The sequence below is a fragment of the Cricetulus griseus genome, chromosome 2, assembly GCF_003668045.3.
Source record: "Cricetulus griseus strain 17A/GY chromosome 2, alternate assembly CriGri-PICRH-1.0, whole genome shotgun sequence".
Lineage (NCBI taxonomy): Eukaryota > Metazoa > Chordata > Mammalia > Rodentia > Cricetidae > Cricetulus > Cricetulus griseus.
The window spans coordinates 297,015,433-297,032,924 of NC_048595.1; the positions used below are offsets into that span (position 1 = coordinate 297,015,433).

The 17,492-nt window shown below is 41.6% G+C and overlaps 1 protein-coding gene across 1 annotated transcript in view; it reads right to left on the minus strand.

The window, feature by feature from the left end:
- Positions 1–293: 293 nt before the first annotated feature.
- Rhobtb3 (Rho related BTB domain containing 3) overlaps positions 294–17,492 on the minus strand; it is a 58,030-nt gene continuing 40,831 nt past the window's right edge. Inside the window, exons 9-12 of the mRNA XM_027401848.2 lie at positions 17,227–17,400; positions 13,644–13,810; positions 6,028–6,124; positions 294–2,394 (exon numbers count right to left, since the gene is read on the minus strand). Of these exons, the coding sequence (XP_027257649.1) occupies positions 2,279–2,394; positions 6,028–6,124; positions 13,644–13,810; positions 17,227–17,400 (554 nt within the window). The 3' untranslated portion in view covers positions 294–2,278. The remainder of the gene's footprint in view (positions 2,395–6,027; positions 6,125–13,643; positions 13,811–17,226; positions 17,401–17,492) is intronic.

Here is a 17,492-nt window from a genome sequence, read left to right on the forward strand (position 1 = left end):
CATTTTAAGTATTTGAAAATTTTCACCACTTCCAGATGAGTAGATTCAACAGTGCTGAGGGGTCTGTATTCAAATGTGCTTAAGTACGCATTTATATTCTGACACACAGCTGCCCCAGTCACTCTCACAGGTAGTGAAGAACTTCCACAATAAACACTCTAGACCACCCATTTCCAAACTCAGCTCCTACTCAGGAGAAACACCCTAGAGGAACCAGTTATGATCTATTTAAATGTTAAAATACTATTTCCAGGAAAATGTTTTGTTTTTCAACTCCTATTTTTCAATTTCCTAAAAGTTTGGAATTTTAAATGCTGTGATTAGCACAGAGGGTGAGCATATGCTTCTGAGTATCAAAAGGCTACCATGTGATCTAAAATTGCAAAGGAACTTCTAGGTATTGCTATATTCTGTTCTTTACAATGCTAAGCCACCAAATGGGATGTGCCAATAGTTGAATAATTCAAGTGATTAAAATACAAAACCAAAATTCATTCCAATAATCTTCACTGACACAGCACAATTAATATGAGCTTTCTTGGGATTCTAGCTAAAAGAATTCTTTCCCATTATTTTGACAGTACTGGTACACACAAAAGGGCTTTTTGCATGTAATCCTAACACTACAGGAAAGACTGTTGAATCAAACTTTTGAAAAGTTGGAGAAAATATGCATATTAAAATCACTGGAAATTAGAAAAGTATATCCCAGTACTAAATTCCAGATGCCCACGATGCTAACACTAAACAGTGATAGGCTTTTTCCTTGCCTAAGCTTTTGTGCATCCTGCAGAATCATTTCTGCCAACATGTGATATGAAATAACTAACTCAGCTTTCCCAGCCAACTGTCTCTACATCTAGCAGGTCTTTGATTTACATCCTTTCTTTTACCTTCCTAGGTGGCTTTGATATTTCACACCAGATATCCTTTCAGTCCTTGGAAAGAAGTCAATTCAAGCCACCGACATCCTAATCTTAACAGATAAAGTTAAATGAAAGAACTCTTAAGCTTTTGTAGCCAAGTCTCTACAAAGCATCTTTCCCTGTGATTGTCTTTGTAACTGTGTATTATAGTCAGGCTACTCAGTCACTCCTATCAACTTCCTGGCTTCACATATTGATCAAGTTTTTGCTCTTCCGGGATAGAGCCAGAAGTGAGCTAGTGTCCCAAAGCCAAGAAAAAGCATTTCTTACTGTCAGGAGAGGTCACTGTGGAGGCTAGGTACAAGCCTCCCCAAAGGAGGGAATCTCCACTCTGCTCTCCTGGCATCTGCAACTCTTCTGTTTCTCACTCTTAGGAGTGAAGTTTGAATAAGAAAAAAGCATTTTCAGCCAGGCAGGGTGGCAGCACTCCAGAGGCAATGGCAGGCAGATTTCTGTAGGTTCAAGGCTGGCCTAGTCTACAACGTGAGTTCAAGGACAGCCAGGGCTGTTGTACAGCGAAACCCTGTCTGGAAAAGAAAGAAGGAACGAAGGAAGGAAGGAAGGAAGGAAGGAAGGAAGGAAGGAAAGAAACTGCATCTTCCCTGATAGGAAATATATATAATTTTGGGAAGCCAGTGCAAAGTAAAAATATGAGGCCCTTCTCCAAACATTTGTAAGAATTTAACAGCTGTACTAGCAGAGCACTAAACCAAGTGCCAGACCTTTCTAAGTGTGGGAGCCTGCAGAATCCAGAAGGTTCCATGGAAGTAACTACTATCCCTGATTAGGTTTGTGGCTGATTAACGAGCAGATGCGGTTAGATAGTCCAGATGCAGCAGTTGTTCCTCATTATATTGATTGATTGATTCAAACACTTTTACTGGACTGGAACCAACTGGTATATAACTGTTACATGGCAAATTTCTATTCCCACAACTTCATGCCCCACTGGTTAGCACTCCCCCGAATTCCAGTTACACCTGGCTTTTGAATGGCCCTTATTTTAGCAGAGCAATCAGTCAGACATAATGAAATTTTTGTATGTAGCCTAGATGATTTTTTTTCAAAAAATTAAACATCTCTTAACTACCAGAGGTCTTAGTGTTATTAGAGCAATGGGGCAACCTAGAGGAGAAGCCACTGTCCAACAGTCTTACATTCTAGGGGAAGCACTGAAGTCTGTAGACTGTGCTTCCTTTTAAGACTGCCACAGTCCTTCAAAGATAGGCAATAAGAAGCTGTATGGTGACTTTTTAAAATACCATACCGATTTAGTTATAAGAATTTTACTGGAACCCAGAGGTACCCATTCTTCATAATAATAAAAAAGTGTATGTATACAAAAGCGCAGGTCACATGACTAAACAGCGGCATTTCCGAGAGTGGATATACTTCCTATACTCCGCCAGCTGCTTCAGGTACATGTTTGATGGCCATCTGTGCTTCTCAACAAAACTTCGTTCTTCCACTAAAATTTTAAGGAGAAAAAAGTTAATTGCATATGCCTTATTTTTTGTCAGGATAAAATACAAATGTTTGACCACTATGTGACAGAGCAGTTCACTCTGTTATATTCCACATCCTTCCCATAACCTTCCAGAATCACTTAGAATTTGGATAAAAGAAGCCATCAGGATTTATACTACTATGCAATTTATGATGACATGCACTGTTCCACCAAGTAGTACTTGACTTCTTTGAATAAAACTTTTGTTTTTACTGGAGATAACAAATTCATTTTTTTCTTTGTGGATAACTTGACCTTTCAAACTCTATAAGGTCTTCCTGACTCAACTTCCCATCCAGTGACAGTCACCAGCTGAACTATTGATTCCCGATGTTATTACCTATGCTCCAGTGTCTGCCATATTGTAAGTTCCTGGGCTTCAGGCTTGCTCCTCTAGCCTCCCTGTACACTGTGCACTCTGGACCCACTTTCATAGAAACCTGCATTGCAGTCCAGGCCCTTACCCTAAGCTTAGCTACACACAGAGTCTACAAATCTATGATTCGTTGGGCTAGGATTCTCTGCCTTCCCATTTCCTGTAAAGTTGCCTCCACTAATTGGAGGGAGGTCTACCAAAGCTCTTTAGTCAACATTTATGAATCCCATTGTTGAGGGCCCAGGCTTCATCCTGCCTCCGACACGCCTAGTACTTTAAACACTTAAGGATTAGGGATCTCTTCCTTCCGTGTGCACTTGCATTTCATACTTATCTGGCTGTTTAACTTCATGGGCATGTGGGTTAACAAGATCCCTGTTACAGGAACTAAAAGACAGTTTTTAAAAAGCTACCTGCTCAGGGAGATCAGTTGTCTCACAAGGGAGCAAAGGTGACTGAGGTGATTTCCTAAAGACAGAACTCCAAACTGAGCATGGTAGCACACACCTTTAATCCCAGCACTTGGGAGGTAGAGGAAAGTAGATTTTTGTGAGTTTGAGGCCAGCCTGTTCAACACAGAGGATTCCAAGACAGCAAGGGTTACTGAGCAAGACCCTATCTCAAAAGAAAAAAATACAGAACTCCAGAAAAAAAGTGGTAACAGATGAGCTCTGGCATCCAGTAAAAACAGGAATCAAACAATTGCTTCAAAAAATAAAACATAATACTCAGCTAAATTAAACCAATCATGAGAAAAGGGAATCCACAAACACCAAGAGTCAAATTGTCCTGTGTGTTGCTGTTTGTATTCTTAAGAATCTCATGTGTACAAACCTAAGGCAGAAGGAGCTACTTAGCTGTGTTGGAAGGCTTGCCATAACATGAGATCTTTCCATCTTTACTTTCTGATTTCTAAATAACTTTAAAGAAGAAAAAATTCCCCAGGCACTTGGGAGTCAGAGGCCAGAAGGTTAGGAGTTCAAACCTTGGCTATAAAGCAAAGCATGAGTCAACCCAAGACACACAAACCCCGTTTTGAGAAGAAAAAAAAAAAAAGAAAAGGAATGTTGTCAAGAGAAAACAGTTGATAGGGTTCTAGCGATATTTGGAGTGCTTCAAAAGCTCACAGTGAACAGTTCCACAAGGAAGCTGTAAAGAGTATGGCAGAGACTTCCAAACCCAGCCAATGGGAAGGGGGCTAGGTACAAAGCTACCACTGAAAGGAGAGAAGACTCCAGCCCTTTGGAGAGACCATATCCCCTTTGCTGGGCAGCATATGTATCCTTTAGTGGGCAGCCACTACCTAGCTCCAGGCTTTCCCAGGAGGAAGGTAGACCCAGGGTATCTGGAGATATTAAATGCCCTGGAGATATTAAATGGAAGTCTATATAAAAAGTACTATATAAATGGTGGTTGAAAACATAAACCCAGATACTTGACTGGAGTCAGAGGTTGGCAGTTCATAACTACTGATTTAGTGTATTTCATAATTCTGTGATACCCAGAGGGTTTTTTCTTCTACTAAGCAGAACCATACCACAGGTGCCAAAGAGATGAACTCTGTTTCCACCCAAGCAAAAAACTGATCCCTGCCATGACACTCGTGTCTTATATGGCCCCTCAGAGGACATCCTGCAACTATGATTTGCATATTATACAGGCAATTGTATAAGTAATGGCTAATAACACTAATAACAGAAATTATCTATACAGCCTTTCTTGAAAGGCTGTAATTACACTCCAGGTAGATCATACATCCATATAAGAGTGGAGAGAAAATAATCTTATTCTTTGACAATGGTGGTTACCTAAGGTGATACAGTTACAGTAGCTGTAGTGCCAAAATGCAGCTCAATTAACATCTGAAGGAAACAGCCTAATGCCCTTCGTACCGGGTGCAAGCAGAGCACACCTTCTCTTTACGAATAAGCCCAGTTTTTTTTTTTTTTCTTGCAAAATGTAGAGAGTGAATGCTACCTGCCATTGACCTTGCTTTCACTGTATTATACTACTGCCTTAATAGCTGAGTGCCATGCTAGGGGACAGGCTGACAACAGGCACATTGTAAACTGGCTGAATCTGCCAAAAACATCTGTGAAAAACTAACTGAAAGAATCCTGGATTCCGTGTGTCCATGACAGTATGTGGAGCAGAAGGAGGCCAAGGGATTCTTTACGTCTTGTCATTGGCACTAAGACACGACACTGAAGACAAGAGGAGCCTGAGAGCTGTAGATTCAGCCTTTTCATTCTCTGTTCTAACCTCCCTGCGCTGACCTCACTCACCCCCTACTCTCTACATGCCACCCCAGAAGGCCCTCAGACATCTCCATGGAGAGCTCTGTCCGTGACTTGGCATTCTTTCACATCATTGTCCATTACTCACTTTTGTTCTGCACCAATGCTGTTCATCTGACTGCCTACTCTGAGGAATACTCCACCTTTATTTGCTTTCCTATCATTCAGTTCCAGGAATGTCACCGTGTGATTATTGGCTATTTGGCCAAGATTGGCCTTGGACTCAGGCTCTTATTGCCTTTGTCTTCCAAGTGCAGGATTATAAACTGCACCACCATGGCCCCTGCCTTCCAAGTGCAGGGATTATATATAAACTGCACCACCATGTCCTCTGCCTTCCAAGTGAAGAGATTATAAATTGTACTACCATGCCTGGCTGATTCATTTTAATCCTTATCATTCACCTTAAAAATCACAGTGTAATTACTCCCGGTTTGCAAGAAACATAATATTTGGTCCTATGAAGATATATACATACGGATTCTCTAAGTATTAAAGATGACAAATTATTAATAATAATATTTGTATTTGTATGAAAGGAAAAAAGTTTAAACATACCATACTGTTTAATTTTTCTCCTGACTAAGTAGCTAAAACTAAGGTCTTATCTATCACAGCCAAGTAGATCCTGAGGACACACTTTGCCACTCTAACTCTCCTACCAGAAAAAAAGACAATTAAAAATGAATGAGTACTATAAAATAATCATTAGAAAACTGTTCACGTAAGAAAGGTCAGACCACTTATGCAACACAAGTGATGGTAAGTCAACATGTCCTCAATTACACAGCAGGACTGAAAGGAAATGTATAATGTTACATTTATGCTGTTATGTTAAAGCAACGTTTTAAATTAATTATACCTCAAACCTCAAACAAAGGTCCTAACATTTTCTTTTCAAACCAGAAATCAGCAGTCTACCTGAAAGGTCTTGAAATTCTGGCTTTTGGCTGAATATGAGGTAGTTGGTGGCGATGAAATGAAGCAGCCAAGTTGAAAGGCAGTCAGAATGGTGAAACTGCAAGAAAGATGAAAAGGGAAACAATATTATACATCTGTTCTGATCAGGCTGAGACAATGGTCTAGAGAAACCCAGAGTCCACACCCTCGGGTATGTGTCTGTCATGCTGTAGTGTTTGGTAACTGTGGCCCCGGACAGGAGGGTGGAGCACTATCAACAAATACTGAGGAGGATAGCTCATCCAGCAAAAGAGTCAGGTCACCAGAACAGAGCTAGTATGCCAGAGCAACAGGGCTGCGCCTGCACCCAAGGAACACTGAGGTTCTTAATTCTTCAATGTAAACTTTTACTACACGGTCACAATTGTCACAAACCACACTCATATTTCAGTCAGTGCTGAGCATTTGCTCCTAGGATCACTGCCACATGGAGTTGGATTGTCTTCACAACTCTTGTACTGCTTCTTGAGTTCTTTGTAAATTTTGGAGATCAGCCCTCTGTTGGATGTGGGGTTGGTGAATATCTTTTCCCAGTCTGTGGGCTGCTGTTTTGTCTTCCTGATTGTGTCCTTTGCCTTACAGAAGCTTCTCAGTTTCAGGAGGTCCCATTTATCAATTGTTAATCTCCGTGTCTGTGCTACTGGTGTAATGTTCAGGAAGCAGTCTCCTGTACCAATTTCTTTTCTTTTTTTTCTTCTCTGTACCAATTTCTTCAAGGGTAGTCCCACTTTCTCTTCTAAGAGGTTCAGTGTGGCTGGATTTCTGTTGAGGTCTTTGATCCATTTGGACGTAAGTTTTGTGCATGGCGATAGTGAAGATACTTTCTTTATTCCATTGTATAACTTTAGCTTCTTTGTCAAAAATCAGGTGTTTGTAGGTATGTGGGTTAATATCAGGGTTTTCAATTCAATTCCATTGGTCTACCTGTCTATTTTTGTGCCAATACCAAAGCTGTTTTCAGGACTATAGCTCTACAATAGAGCTTGAAGTCAGGGATGGTGATGCCTCTAGAAGTTCCTTTATTGTACAGGGTTGTTTTGGCTATCCTGGGTCTTTTGTTTCTCCATATAAAGTTGAGTATTGTTCTTTTAAGGTCTCTGAAGAATTGTATTGGGATTTTGATGGGGATTGCATTTAATCTGTAGACTGCTTTTGGCAAAATTGCCATTGTTACTATGTTGATGCTACCTATCCAAGAGCATGGGAGATCTTTCCATTTTCTGATATCTTCTTTAATTTATTTCTTTAAAGACTCAAAGTTCTTGCTATACAGGTCTTCCACTTGTTTGGTTAGCATTACCCCAAGATATTTTATGTTGTTTGTGGCTATTGTAAAGGGTGATGTTTCTCTGATTTCTTTCTCAGCCCATTTATCACCTGTATATGGTAGGGCTACTGATTTTTTTGAGTTAACTTTGTATCCTGCCACTTTACTGAAAGTGTTTATCAGTTGTAGGAGCTCCCTGGTAGAGTTTTTTGGGTCACATATGTAAACTATCATATCATCTGCAAATAGTGAAAGTTTGACTTCTTCTTTTCCAATTTGTATCCTCTTGATCTCCTTTTGTTGTCTTATTGCTCTAGCTAGAACTTCAAGTACAATATTGAAGAGATATGGAGAGAGTGGACAGCCTTGTCTAGATCCTGATTTTAGAGGAATCTCGTTGAGTTTCTCTCCATTTAGTTTGATGTCAGCACCAAATAATCCAATTAAAAAGTGGGGTACAGAAGTAAATAGAGAATTCTCAATAGAGGAATCTAAAATGGCTAAAAGACACTTAAGAAAGTGCTCAACATCCTTAGCCATCAGGGAAATGCAAATCAAAACAACTCTGAGATACCATCTTACTCCTGTCAGAATGGCTGAAATCAAGAACAAGCAGTCGTTGGTGGCTCATACTTTTAATCCCAGCACTCAGGAGGCAGAGGCAGGTGGATATTTGTGACTTCCAGGCCAGTCTGGTCTACAGAGTGAGTTCCAGGACAGCCTCCAAAACAATGCAGAGAAACCCTGTCTCGAAAAAACAAACAAACAAAAAAAACCAAAACAACAAAACAACAAAACAAAACAAAACAAAACAAAACACCAATGATAGTTTATGATGGAGAGGATGTGGAGAAAGAGGAACACTCCTCCACTGCCAGTGGGAGTACCAACTTGTATAGCCATTTTGGAAATCAGTATGGTGATTCCTTAGGAAAATGGGAATCAGATCCAGCAATTCCACTCTTAGGCATATACCCAAAAGAAGCACATTCATACAACAATCTGTTCAATGATGTTCACAGCAGCATTATTTGTAATAGCCAGAACCTGGAAGCAACCTAGATGCCCCTCAACTGAAGAATGGATAGAGAAAATGTGGTACAATTACACAATGGAGTTCTACTCAGCAGAAAAAAACAATGGAATCTTGAAATTTGCAGGCAAATGGATAGAACTAGAAGAAACCAGTCTGAGTGAGGCAACCCAGTCACAAAAAGACAAACATGGTATGGATTTTAGACATAGAGCAAAGGATTACCAGCCTACAATCCACACTGCCAGAGAGGCTAGGAAACAAGGAGGACTCTAAGAGAGACATTCATGTTCCCCTGGAGAAGGGGAAAGGGACAAGATCTCCTGAGCAAATTGGGAGCATGGTGGGGAGGGGAGAGGGAGCTAGGAGAATGAGAAGGGGAGAAGAGGAGGGGTGAAGAGGACATGAGGGAGCAGGAAGGTTGAATCAGAGGAAGAATAGAGGAGAGCAAGATAAGAGATACCATAATAGAGGGAGCCATTATAGGTTTAAAAAAGAAATCAGGCACTAGGGAAATGTCTGGAGTTGTACAAGGATGACACCAACTAACCATCTAAGCAACAGAGGAGAGGCTACCTTAAATGCCCTCCCGTTAATGAGACTGATGACTAACTTATATGCCATCCTAGAGTCTTCATCCAGAAGCTGATGGAAGTAGAAGCAGATACCCACAGCTAAACACTGAACTGAACTGGAATCCAGTTACAGAGAGGGAGGAGTGATGAGCAAAGGGGTCAAGACCAGGCTGATGAAACCCACAGAAACAACTGGCCTGAACAAGAGGGAGCTTGTTCATGGTCCCCAAACTGATAGCTGGGAAACCAGCATTAGCACTGATCCAGACCCCATGTACCTGGGTGTCAGTGAGGAGGCCTCAGAAATCTATGGGGCTTCTTGTAGTAAATCAGTACTTATCTCTAGCATAGGAATGGACTTTGGGAGCCCATTCCACATAGAGGGATACTCCCTCAGCCTAGACATACAGGGGAGGGCATAGACCCTATCCCAAAGGATATGACAGACTCTGAAGACCCCCACCCCCAACCCCATGGAAGGCCTCACCCTCCCTGGGGAGCAGAAATGGTATGGGATAGGTAGGGTGTTATTGGGGTCACAGGAGGAAGGGAGGGAGAGGGAACTGGTATTGACATGTAAAACAATCGTGTTTCTAATTTAAATAAAAAGTGGGAAAAATTCTTCTACTGCGTTCCAAGAGCTGCTAATAGAGGGGGACTGAGAACACTCTGGGTTCTAACATAATCTCCTGGGGTCAACCCAGACATTCACTGGTCTAGCCAACCATCAATCTGGATTATAGTAACTTGATAATAGGCGACTTTGGTAGAGTTCTCTGTTACTGTCATTGCAGTATATACTTAGACTTACTATTTTATGTGGACAGTTTAGTGGCACTAAGTATATTCATATGGCTGTGCCTACAGTACCCTTATCCATTTCCAGATGATTCCATCATCCAAAATAAAACTTATATTTGTTTAATACAAATAACTCCCTTTAATTCCTGGGGGCCGTGGTTGTACTGTTTTACTTTCTGTCACTAGAAATCTAACTATAGTAGTACCTGATATAAGAGAAATCATATAATACTTGTCCTTCTTTATCATATTTCATTTAACATAGCTTCTTCCAAAGGTCATTCACATTGTTATTTATAGAAAAGCACCATTCCTTTGAAAGGCCGAATAACATTCCATGTACATATATGCAACATTAGGTTTATCCATCCCTCCCGGATGGTCTTCTAGGCTGTTTCTCTTTTAAGAACACTTAAAAATTACATAATGCTTATTGGAAAGAGTTTTAATTTCATATCTTACAGAACTAATCCAAGGATGAAACACCCAAATTTGTATTTTAAATTAAAATAACATTTTGACATATAGATTCACAGTTACCTATTCTTCTCAGTACACAGAAGTTGTGAACTGGAAGGGACTTCATAGTCAAATTTCATATCATATTTGGGTAATTTCTTCTCTATCTTTCAGCAGATGAAGACATGTCAAGGGATAAAGTAAGTGCCGAAAGCTATGTTAATGGAAGCTGCTAGACAACTGACTAGGATGTAGCCTAAGTGTTATGGCTTGGAAAGACGAGGGGGGGAAGCTGGCTATGACAACGTGCTTCAAATGTAGGCCTAAGACATACATATATATATATATATATATATATATATATATATATACACACACACACACACACACACACACACACACACAAAGGTATCTTGGCAAGAAATAGAAAGCACCCCATTGTAAAATTAGGATTTTGACCTGGCATGGTGGCCTATGCCATTAACCCCAGCACTCAGGAAGCAGGGCAGGAGGTTGTCTTTGGTTTAAGGGCAGCCTGGTCTACATAGGAATTTTGAGGCCAAACAAGGATATAGAGTGAGACTCCGTTTCAAAAATCAAACCAACAACACAAAAACTAAAATTAGGACTTGAGAAATACATGTGCTATCCTATGATAAGGGTTTTAAACTGAAAAATAAATCAATAAAATAAGACAAAGGCTTTAAAAAAGATAAAGTCATTAAAAAAGGTAAACCAAATGCTATAGAACTAGAGGTATTAAATATGGGAGAAGTATCTAGAAGCTCACAAGAAAAGTCAGGAACTAAGTTCACACTCTAATGTAGCTAACAGAGCAAGGGTAGAAGTGAGGGACCACTGAAACTGGTCATCTCTAAGACACCAGTGATGTGGCACAGACAACAACAGAGTGACAGGAAATTGGGATATGGAGGAAGAACTTTTTTTGTTTGTTACTTTCTTTTTAACCTGAGTTTCTCCAGCCTTGAGGGATTCTTTGATCTCAGAAAGATGTAATCTTCCTTGCTAATTTTATCAGTTGTTTTCTTAACCCAAGTTCCCTGCATCTTGAGGGATTCTGTGATCCCAGAAAGAAATGTCTTCCTTGCTAAATGCTTGTCCCATTACTCAACTTTTCCACATAAGTGGTGCTCATGAACTGAAAGCGCTGGGCAGGCTGCTGGGTCTTCCTCCAACCGAGGCTCACAATCAACCTTGTCGTGGATGCCTTACTGCATGGACAGGCCCATCCCTCTAATGAGCACTAAAGTTCCCAGATCCCCAACTCTATCCAGGCGCCAGTTGTCCCGACCTACAGGACGGCAACCTGGGGCAAGAGAGTCAGGGATAGAGAATGGAGACAAGAGACGCAGAAAGAACGACAGTCCTATGTCTCCGACACTGCTGTCCAATGTCCCGATCAACACATTCTAAACTCCCCTGAAAATGACCTCGATGACACTGACTCAACAATTGGCTTGGCTGGCTTCACTCATATGGCAAAATAACCTCCTGTTACTGCTTTTTGCTCCCTTCTACCCGTTCCTACTACTTCCCCATGGTTAACCACCCTCCTCCCTTCCCTCCTTGGACCTTTGATAGGGCTCCTCTTATTATTTTCCTCCGGCCTTTGGGCTTTAATTGACTTGTGGCCTTTGTCAAGCAACAAGTGGACTCTGCCACTAAGCCTGTTCTGGTCCAATACTAACCCACTTCCCCACGGCCAGCTTCAGAGGTGCAGACCTGGATGGTACCGCAAGGAGACCTTGTCTTCTGAGGAATATGCCTGCGCACAATGGGGTCGATGTCCTAAAGCTTCCCCACCCCCACAAAAGGCATCCGGACGGTCCTGCCTTTCAGATGGCTCCGAGAAGCCGTCCCCGAGGTCAGAGAAAAAATGTCCTTTATAAAATCACCATAGATTCTCCAATTGGGGGCCAGGCCTCTATCCCCCTCTGCTGAAAAAAATTGCCACTTCTTTTTATACAAGGAAGGGGGAATATGTTGGGAGCCAAATCTCAGGGCTGGGCATGAGATCCTAGGCCATGCTTGGCAGGCCACATAGTTGTATATTAACCTTTACATAGCAGCTCCTTAGAACCTCAGCTCAAGAAAAGAAACAACTTGACCCAGTCCTCCACCCACAGGCTCAGTCACCTAGGCAACCCCTCCCTGGACCTCTTACTCATGAACTCTTTACCCTGCCAAACATCCTCTTTGTGGCTTCCTAACATCCTGCCTACACTAACACCTGGTTCACAAACAACCCATTCTACCCCTCCCCATATCCTGCTCTGCCGACTATATAAGCTAGCCTGAGAAAAAAGTAAAGTTTGCCACTTGATCAGAATCCTGTCTTGTGGTCGTTCTTTCTGCGTCTCTTGTCCCCATTCTCTATCCCTGACTCTCTTGCCCCAGGATGATGTCCTGCAGGTCGGGACAAGATAGGATAGATGATAGAGTCTTTTCTTTAATTTTGTCAAATGCAAATAGACTAAATATTATAATTCTTACTTGATAACTGTTTTGTTATATGTAATTTTACAATATTAAAGTTAAAACCTTTTTAATTAGACAGAAAAGGGGAGATGATGTGGGATTCCCCTCTGTATGCTGTGAGAATGTTTTATTACCATTGGTTAATAAAGAATCTGTTTTGGCCTATGGCAAAGCAGAATGTAGCTAGGTGGGAAATCCAAGCAAAGATATAGGGAAAAAGAAGGTGGAGTCTGGGAGACTCCAGCAGCCACCCGGTAAGCAAGATGTGAGGTAACAAGCCACAAGCCTCTTGGTAAAATATAGGGTAATAGAAATGGGTTTATTTAAGGTATAAGAGCTAGTTAATAATAAGGCTGAGCTAATAGGCGGAACCATTTGTAACTAATATTAAGCCCCTGAGTGGTTATGTTTAAAGTGGCTGCGGAACTGGGTAAGATAAGAAACCTCCAGCTACACCTAACACAGCAAGACATGGCAGCAAACTCAACCAATGCTACCAAGAGATTTGAAACCATGCTCATGAAATGAATCAGTGAATGAGGAAGTAAATAGTTCCCATAACTATGTCATTCCGTATACATAGACTAATCCTGCCATGTTCCTTTCAGTCATGCTGAGAAATGATCTTTTGGAAGGAAAATTCTATTTCCTGTAATGCTAATGTTCAGAGCACAGCCACAAGTAACTGGGATTATGACCACTACAAGAAAAAATTATGTAGACGTGATTTCTAACCCAGTGAATGCTTCAGAATTACTTCATCATAAAAACTGGTGCACAGAAACTAGAGCCTCCTGAAATCAAACCTTGAAAGGAATACTAGTCTTGACATAGCTGTTAAAACACAGAAAACCAAGGAGTATAAGTGTATTTTAATCCAAAGAGGCCCCCTCCCCTTCTAACTCCCCCTCCCCACTCCCACCCTACACACAGGGCTAGCCACCTTGGCCTTTTTGAGCAGGTCCACGATGTCCAGGTTCATGGAGGCTAGCTCCCTGCTGGGCATGCTTTGCAACTGTGTGATGATGAAGAGCTCACAGATATGCTGCAGTCTGGAGACTTGGTACATCTCAGCACAGATCAAAAGACACATGGCCTGGAAAATGCCAGCTGGGAGGAGGAAGTGAGAGAAGATGGATTATTAGACTACTGCTTTCGGGAACAAAATTCAAACATGCACAGCACGAGCTGGGGGTAGCTGGTGCACACTTTACTTCCTGCACTTGGGAAAGCTGAGGTAGTGGTGCTCTGTGAGGCTGAAGGAAGTCTAATCTATACACTGAGTTCCAGCCTAGTGAGAGCTACAACAGCAGCAGTAGCAACAAAACTCCCAATCAACACACACACACACACACACACACACACACACACACACACACACACAAACACACGAGCATTCGTGCACACTCATGCAGGCAGTTATCCTTCAGTGTGGACTAGAATTCCTAGAAAGAGTCCCATTAGCACATTCCTAACTTGTATTACATATTAAATAATCCATTAAAGCTTTCACACTCAGCCGGGCATTGGTGGCGCATGCCTTTAATCCCAGCACTGGGGAGGCAGAGGCAGGCAGATCTCTGTGAGTTCGAGACCAGCTTGGTCTAGTTTCCAGGACAGCCTCCAAAGCCACAAGGAAACCCTGTCTCGGAAAAAAAAACAAAACAAAACTTTAATTTCCAAAGAGAATCCCATCCCCAGCTCTCTAGAGAAGAATTCCAGTAGCTGCCCTTAACCAACAGAGAGCTAGCTAATTTTTTTTTCTTTTTTTTGAGACAGGACCTTACTGTGTAACTCTGGCTGGGCTGGAACTCACTGTGTAGACCAGGCTTGCCTTGAGCTCCAAGAAATCTGTCTACCTCTGCCTCCCAAGTGTGTGTGATAAGGCTAAATTTTTCTGTTAGCTACTCTAAATCTCATCTTTTCCTCTTCCTCCATCCGTGCCCACTCCAGGGTCTCACATATCCCAGGCTAGCCTTCAACTCCTTATGTAGTCAAGAACGACCTTCAACTTCTGACCTTTCTGCCTCTATCTTTGAGTGCTGAATTCACAGGTGTGTACAGTCTTGCTCAATATACTGTATTGTGGATCAAATCCAGGACTTTCTGCATGTTAGGCAAGCACATTACCATTTGAGCTACATCTCCACTCCTAACTTTTCTTTCTTTGCTTTAGTGCCCAGGCTTGGGGCACAATAAACACAAAACCTAGAATTTTAAATGTGTGTGTGTGTGTGTGTGTGTGTGTGTGTGTGTGTGTGTGCGCTTGCGCGCGCGCGCGCATGCGCTTGCATGCCTACGATATCTCTTTATGTATGCATATGGTATCTGTGTGTGTGACTACATATTATCTGTGTGTATAATCATATGGTATCCGTGTGTGTGTGCATGCATATGGTATCTATATGTGCGTGCATGCATGTGGTATCTATTTGTGTGTGGAGGCCCAGGGTTGATGCTGGGTGTCTTCCTCCATCGCTCACCACTTTGTACACCGAGACAGGGTCTTTAACAGTTTAGTTTGGCTAGCCAGCCTGCTCTGGGGATTGCTCTGGGGATTCTCTCTCTCTACCTTCCTTGGTGCAGGGATTACTCATCACCACTCTTTATTCTCCGGAGCACCATTCATCTTCCTAGACTGAGCCTTGTGAGTGTCAGACAGTCACTCCCCACTTTCCCTCTTGTCCACCCCTGGAAATCACACAGTTAAGTTTTGTGTTAGGTGTGGACTGTGCATATGGCTCAGGTGTAGAGTGCTGGCCCAGTTGCAATTGTCAAATTGACATAATCTAGAATCATGTGAGGATAGTCTCAATGAGGGATCGTCTAGATGAGGCTAGCCTGTTAGCATGTCTGTGGGAAGACCTGCCCACTGTGGGCAGTGCCATTCCCGAGGCTTGTTCTGGACTGTATTAGAGTAGGAAAGTGAGCTGAGCAGAAGGGATGAATACAATTATTTCCCTCTGCTCTTGACCAAGGATATGATATGACTAACTGCCCCAGCTTCCTACCACCTGGAATATGGACTTCGACCTGGAATTGTTATCTAAAATAGATGCTTTCTCCCATAAGTTACTCCCTATTAGAGTATTTTATCACAGCAACAGAAATGAAACAAGAACAGTAAATTTATAACTTTTATTATGAATAAGCCTTTTAGTAAAACATTGAAACAGGAAATTGGACTTTAAAAATTTGAGTGTGCTACTATATAATGCAATCACTAAAGCAATTTAGAGATACCACCTTGATTTGTGCTAATGCAATAGTACACTTGTATATTTATTTATTTATTTATTCACTTATTTATTTAGGCTTTTTGAGATAGGTTCTATGTAGCCCTAGCAGTCCTGAACTCACTGTGTAGATCAGGCTGGCCTCAAATTGAGAGATTCAACTACTCCTGCCTCCTGAGTTCTAGTATTAAAGGTGTGTGCCATCAAGCTTGGTACATCTTTAAAAGAAAACAAACAAGCCAAAAAAAACAAAAAACCAAAAAACAAAAAAACTAGTGGTCAAAGTTTTTATTAATTATTCAAATTTCCAGTATTGAGAAAATAGTATTTATTTCCACTAAGAGCCAATGCCTTCATTTTCACCAAACAAAAATAACAAGCCAGACCTTATTAATACTGGCAGTAACAACTCCAAAACACGACTAACTGGGATACTGAGACACTTTGACTATAGAAGTAATTTTCTCTTTGGAAACCCTGTCCTTTCATTTAGGAATTATTCAATTTTATTTAAACAACAAATGTAGGAAAATTTCCTAATCTAAAAATTAAAGCATGGAGGCCAAAAGGGGGGTATGATCTGAAAGGTATGGTTTTCATTTCCCTAGGGTTGCTGGCTTTTGTGAACAAGGCCTCATCTCCTAGGTCACCAGTGTATGTGGTGCTCATTCCAGCTGTGTTTGAGGAGGGCGCCACCTGGTGGCAGAATGGGATAAAACACTCCAAGGGGCTTCTGTGCCTAGTCGAAAGGACTGTGTAGCTGATACACATTATTATTATTAACATTACTAATGTGTGATGGCCAAAGATAGCCTTTGGTTAGTTATACAAATAGATCCTAAGCATCCTGGCAAAGTTTTTAGGGGAGTCTGGTTTTGAAAGTCAGTAGCAGCCTTTAAACGCCCACATCCTCAGATCAGGAGGCTCACAGTATCAAAAGTCTCGAAAACATTCAACTAGATGTGAGGACCACAAAAGCTATTGTCTAGTCCTTTCCTTGTTAGAGGAGGTGCTCCAAAACTCTAAAATGAGAGCATCCACTAGGTTCCCTAAATGCCTCTATTCTCAGGTATCTAGAGTAATCAATAGCCTGACGTTAGCATGAGCCCCTGACCATTGAACTAACTGGAAATGCGATGCTCTGCCTACATCACCTCCTAACTGCTTAGCAGATCCCATGACATCAACTGATAGACCTTAAACAAAACACAGTTCATAGAATGCAAACTATCAAAGTGAGTGACAAGAAAGAATCATGAGATATTATCTTATAGCATGCATATTGCGTACCTGGGCAACAAGAGTCTGTGTATAAGTATTCTAAAAATGACAAGAAAGTCTCTTTGGAAACGCCATAAACTGGGATCAGGACACTCTTGGCTTCCATGTAATTGCCATTAAACATGGCGGCCATCACTTCACATCGTGCCACCAGGATGGCTCTGTGGGCTGGCACAGTTGTTCCTGAAAGGTGAGAAAGGTAAACAAAATCAAGATAACGCTGCCCAGTTACCAGCGTGTTCTAAGTGGAGTGCCACCAACCATGACTAGCTGGG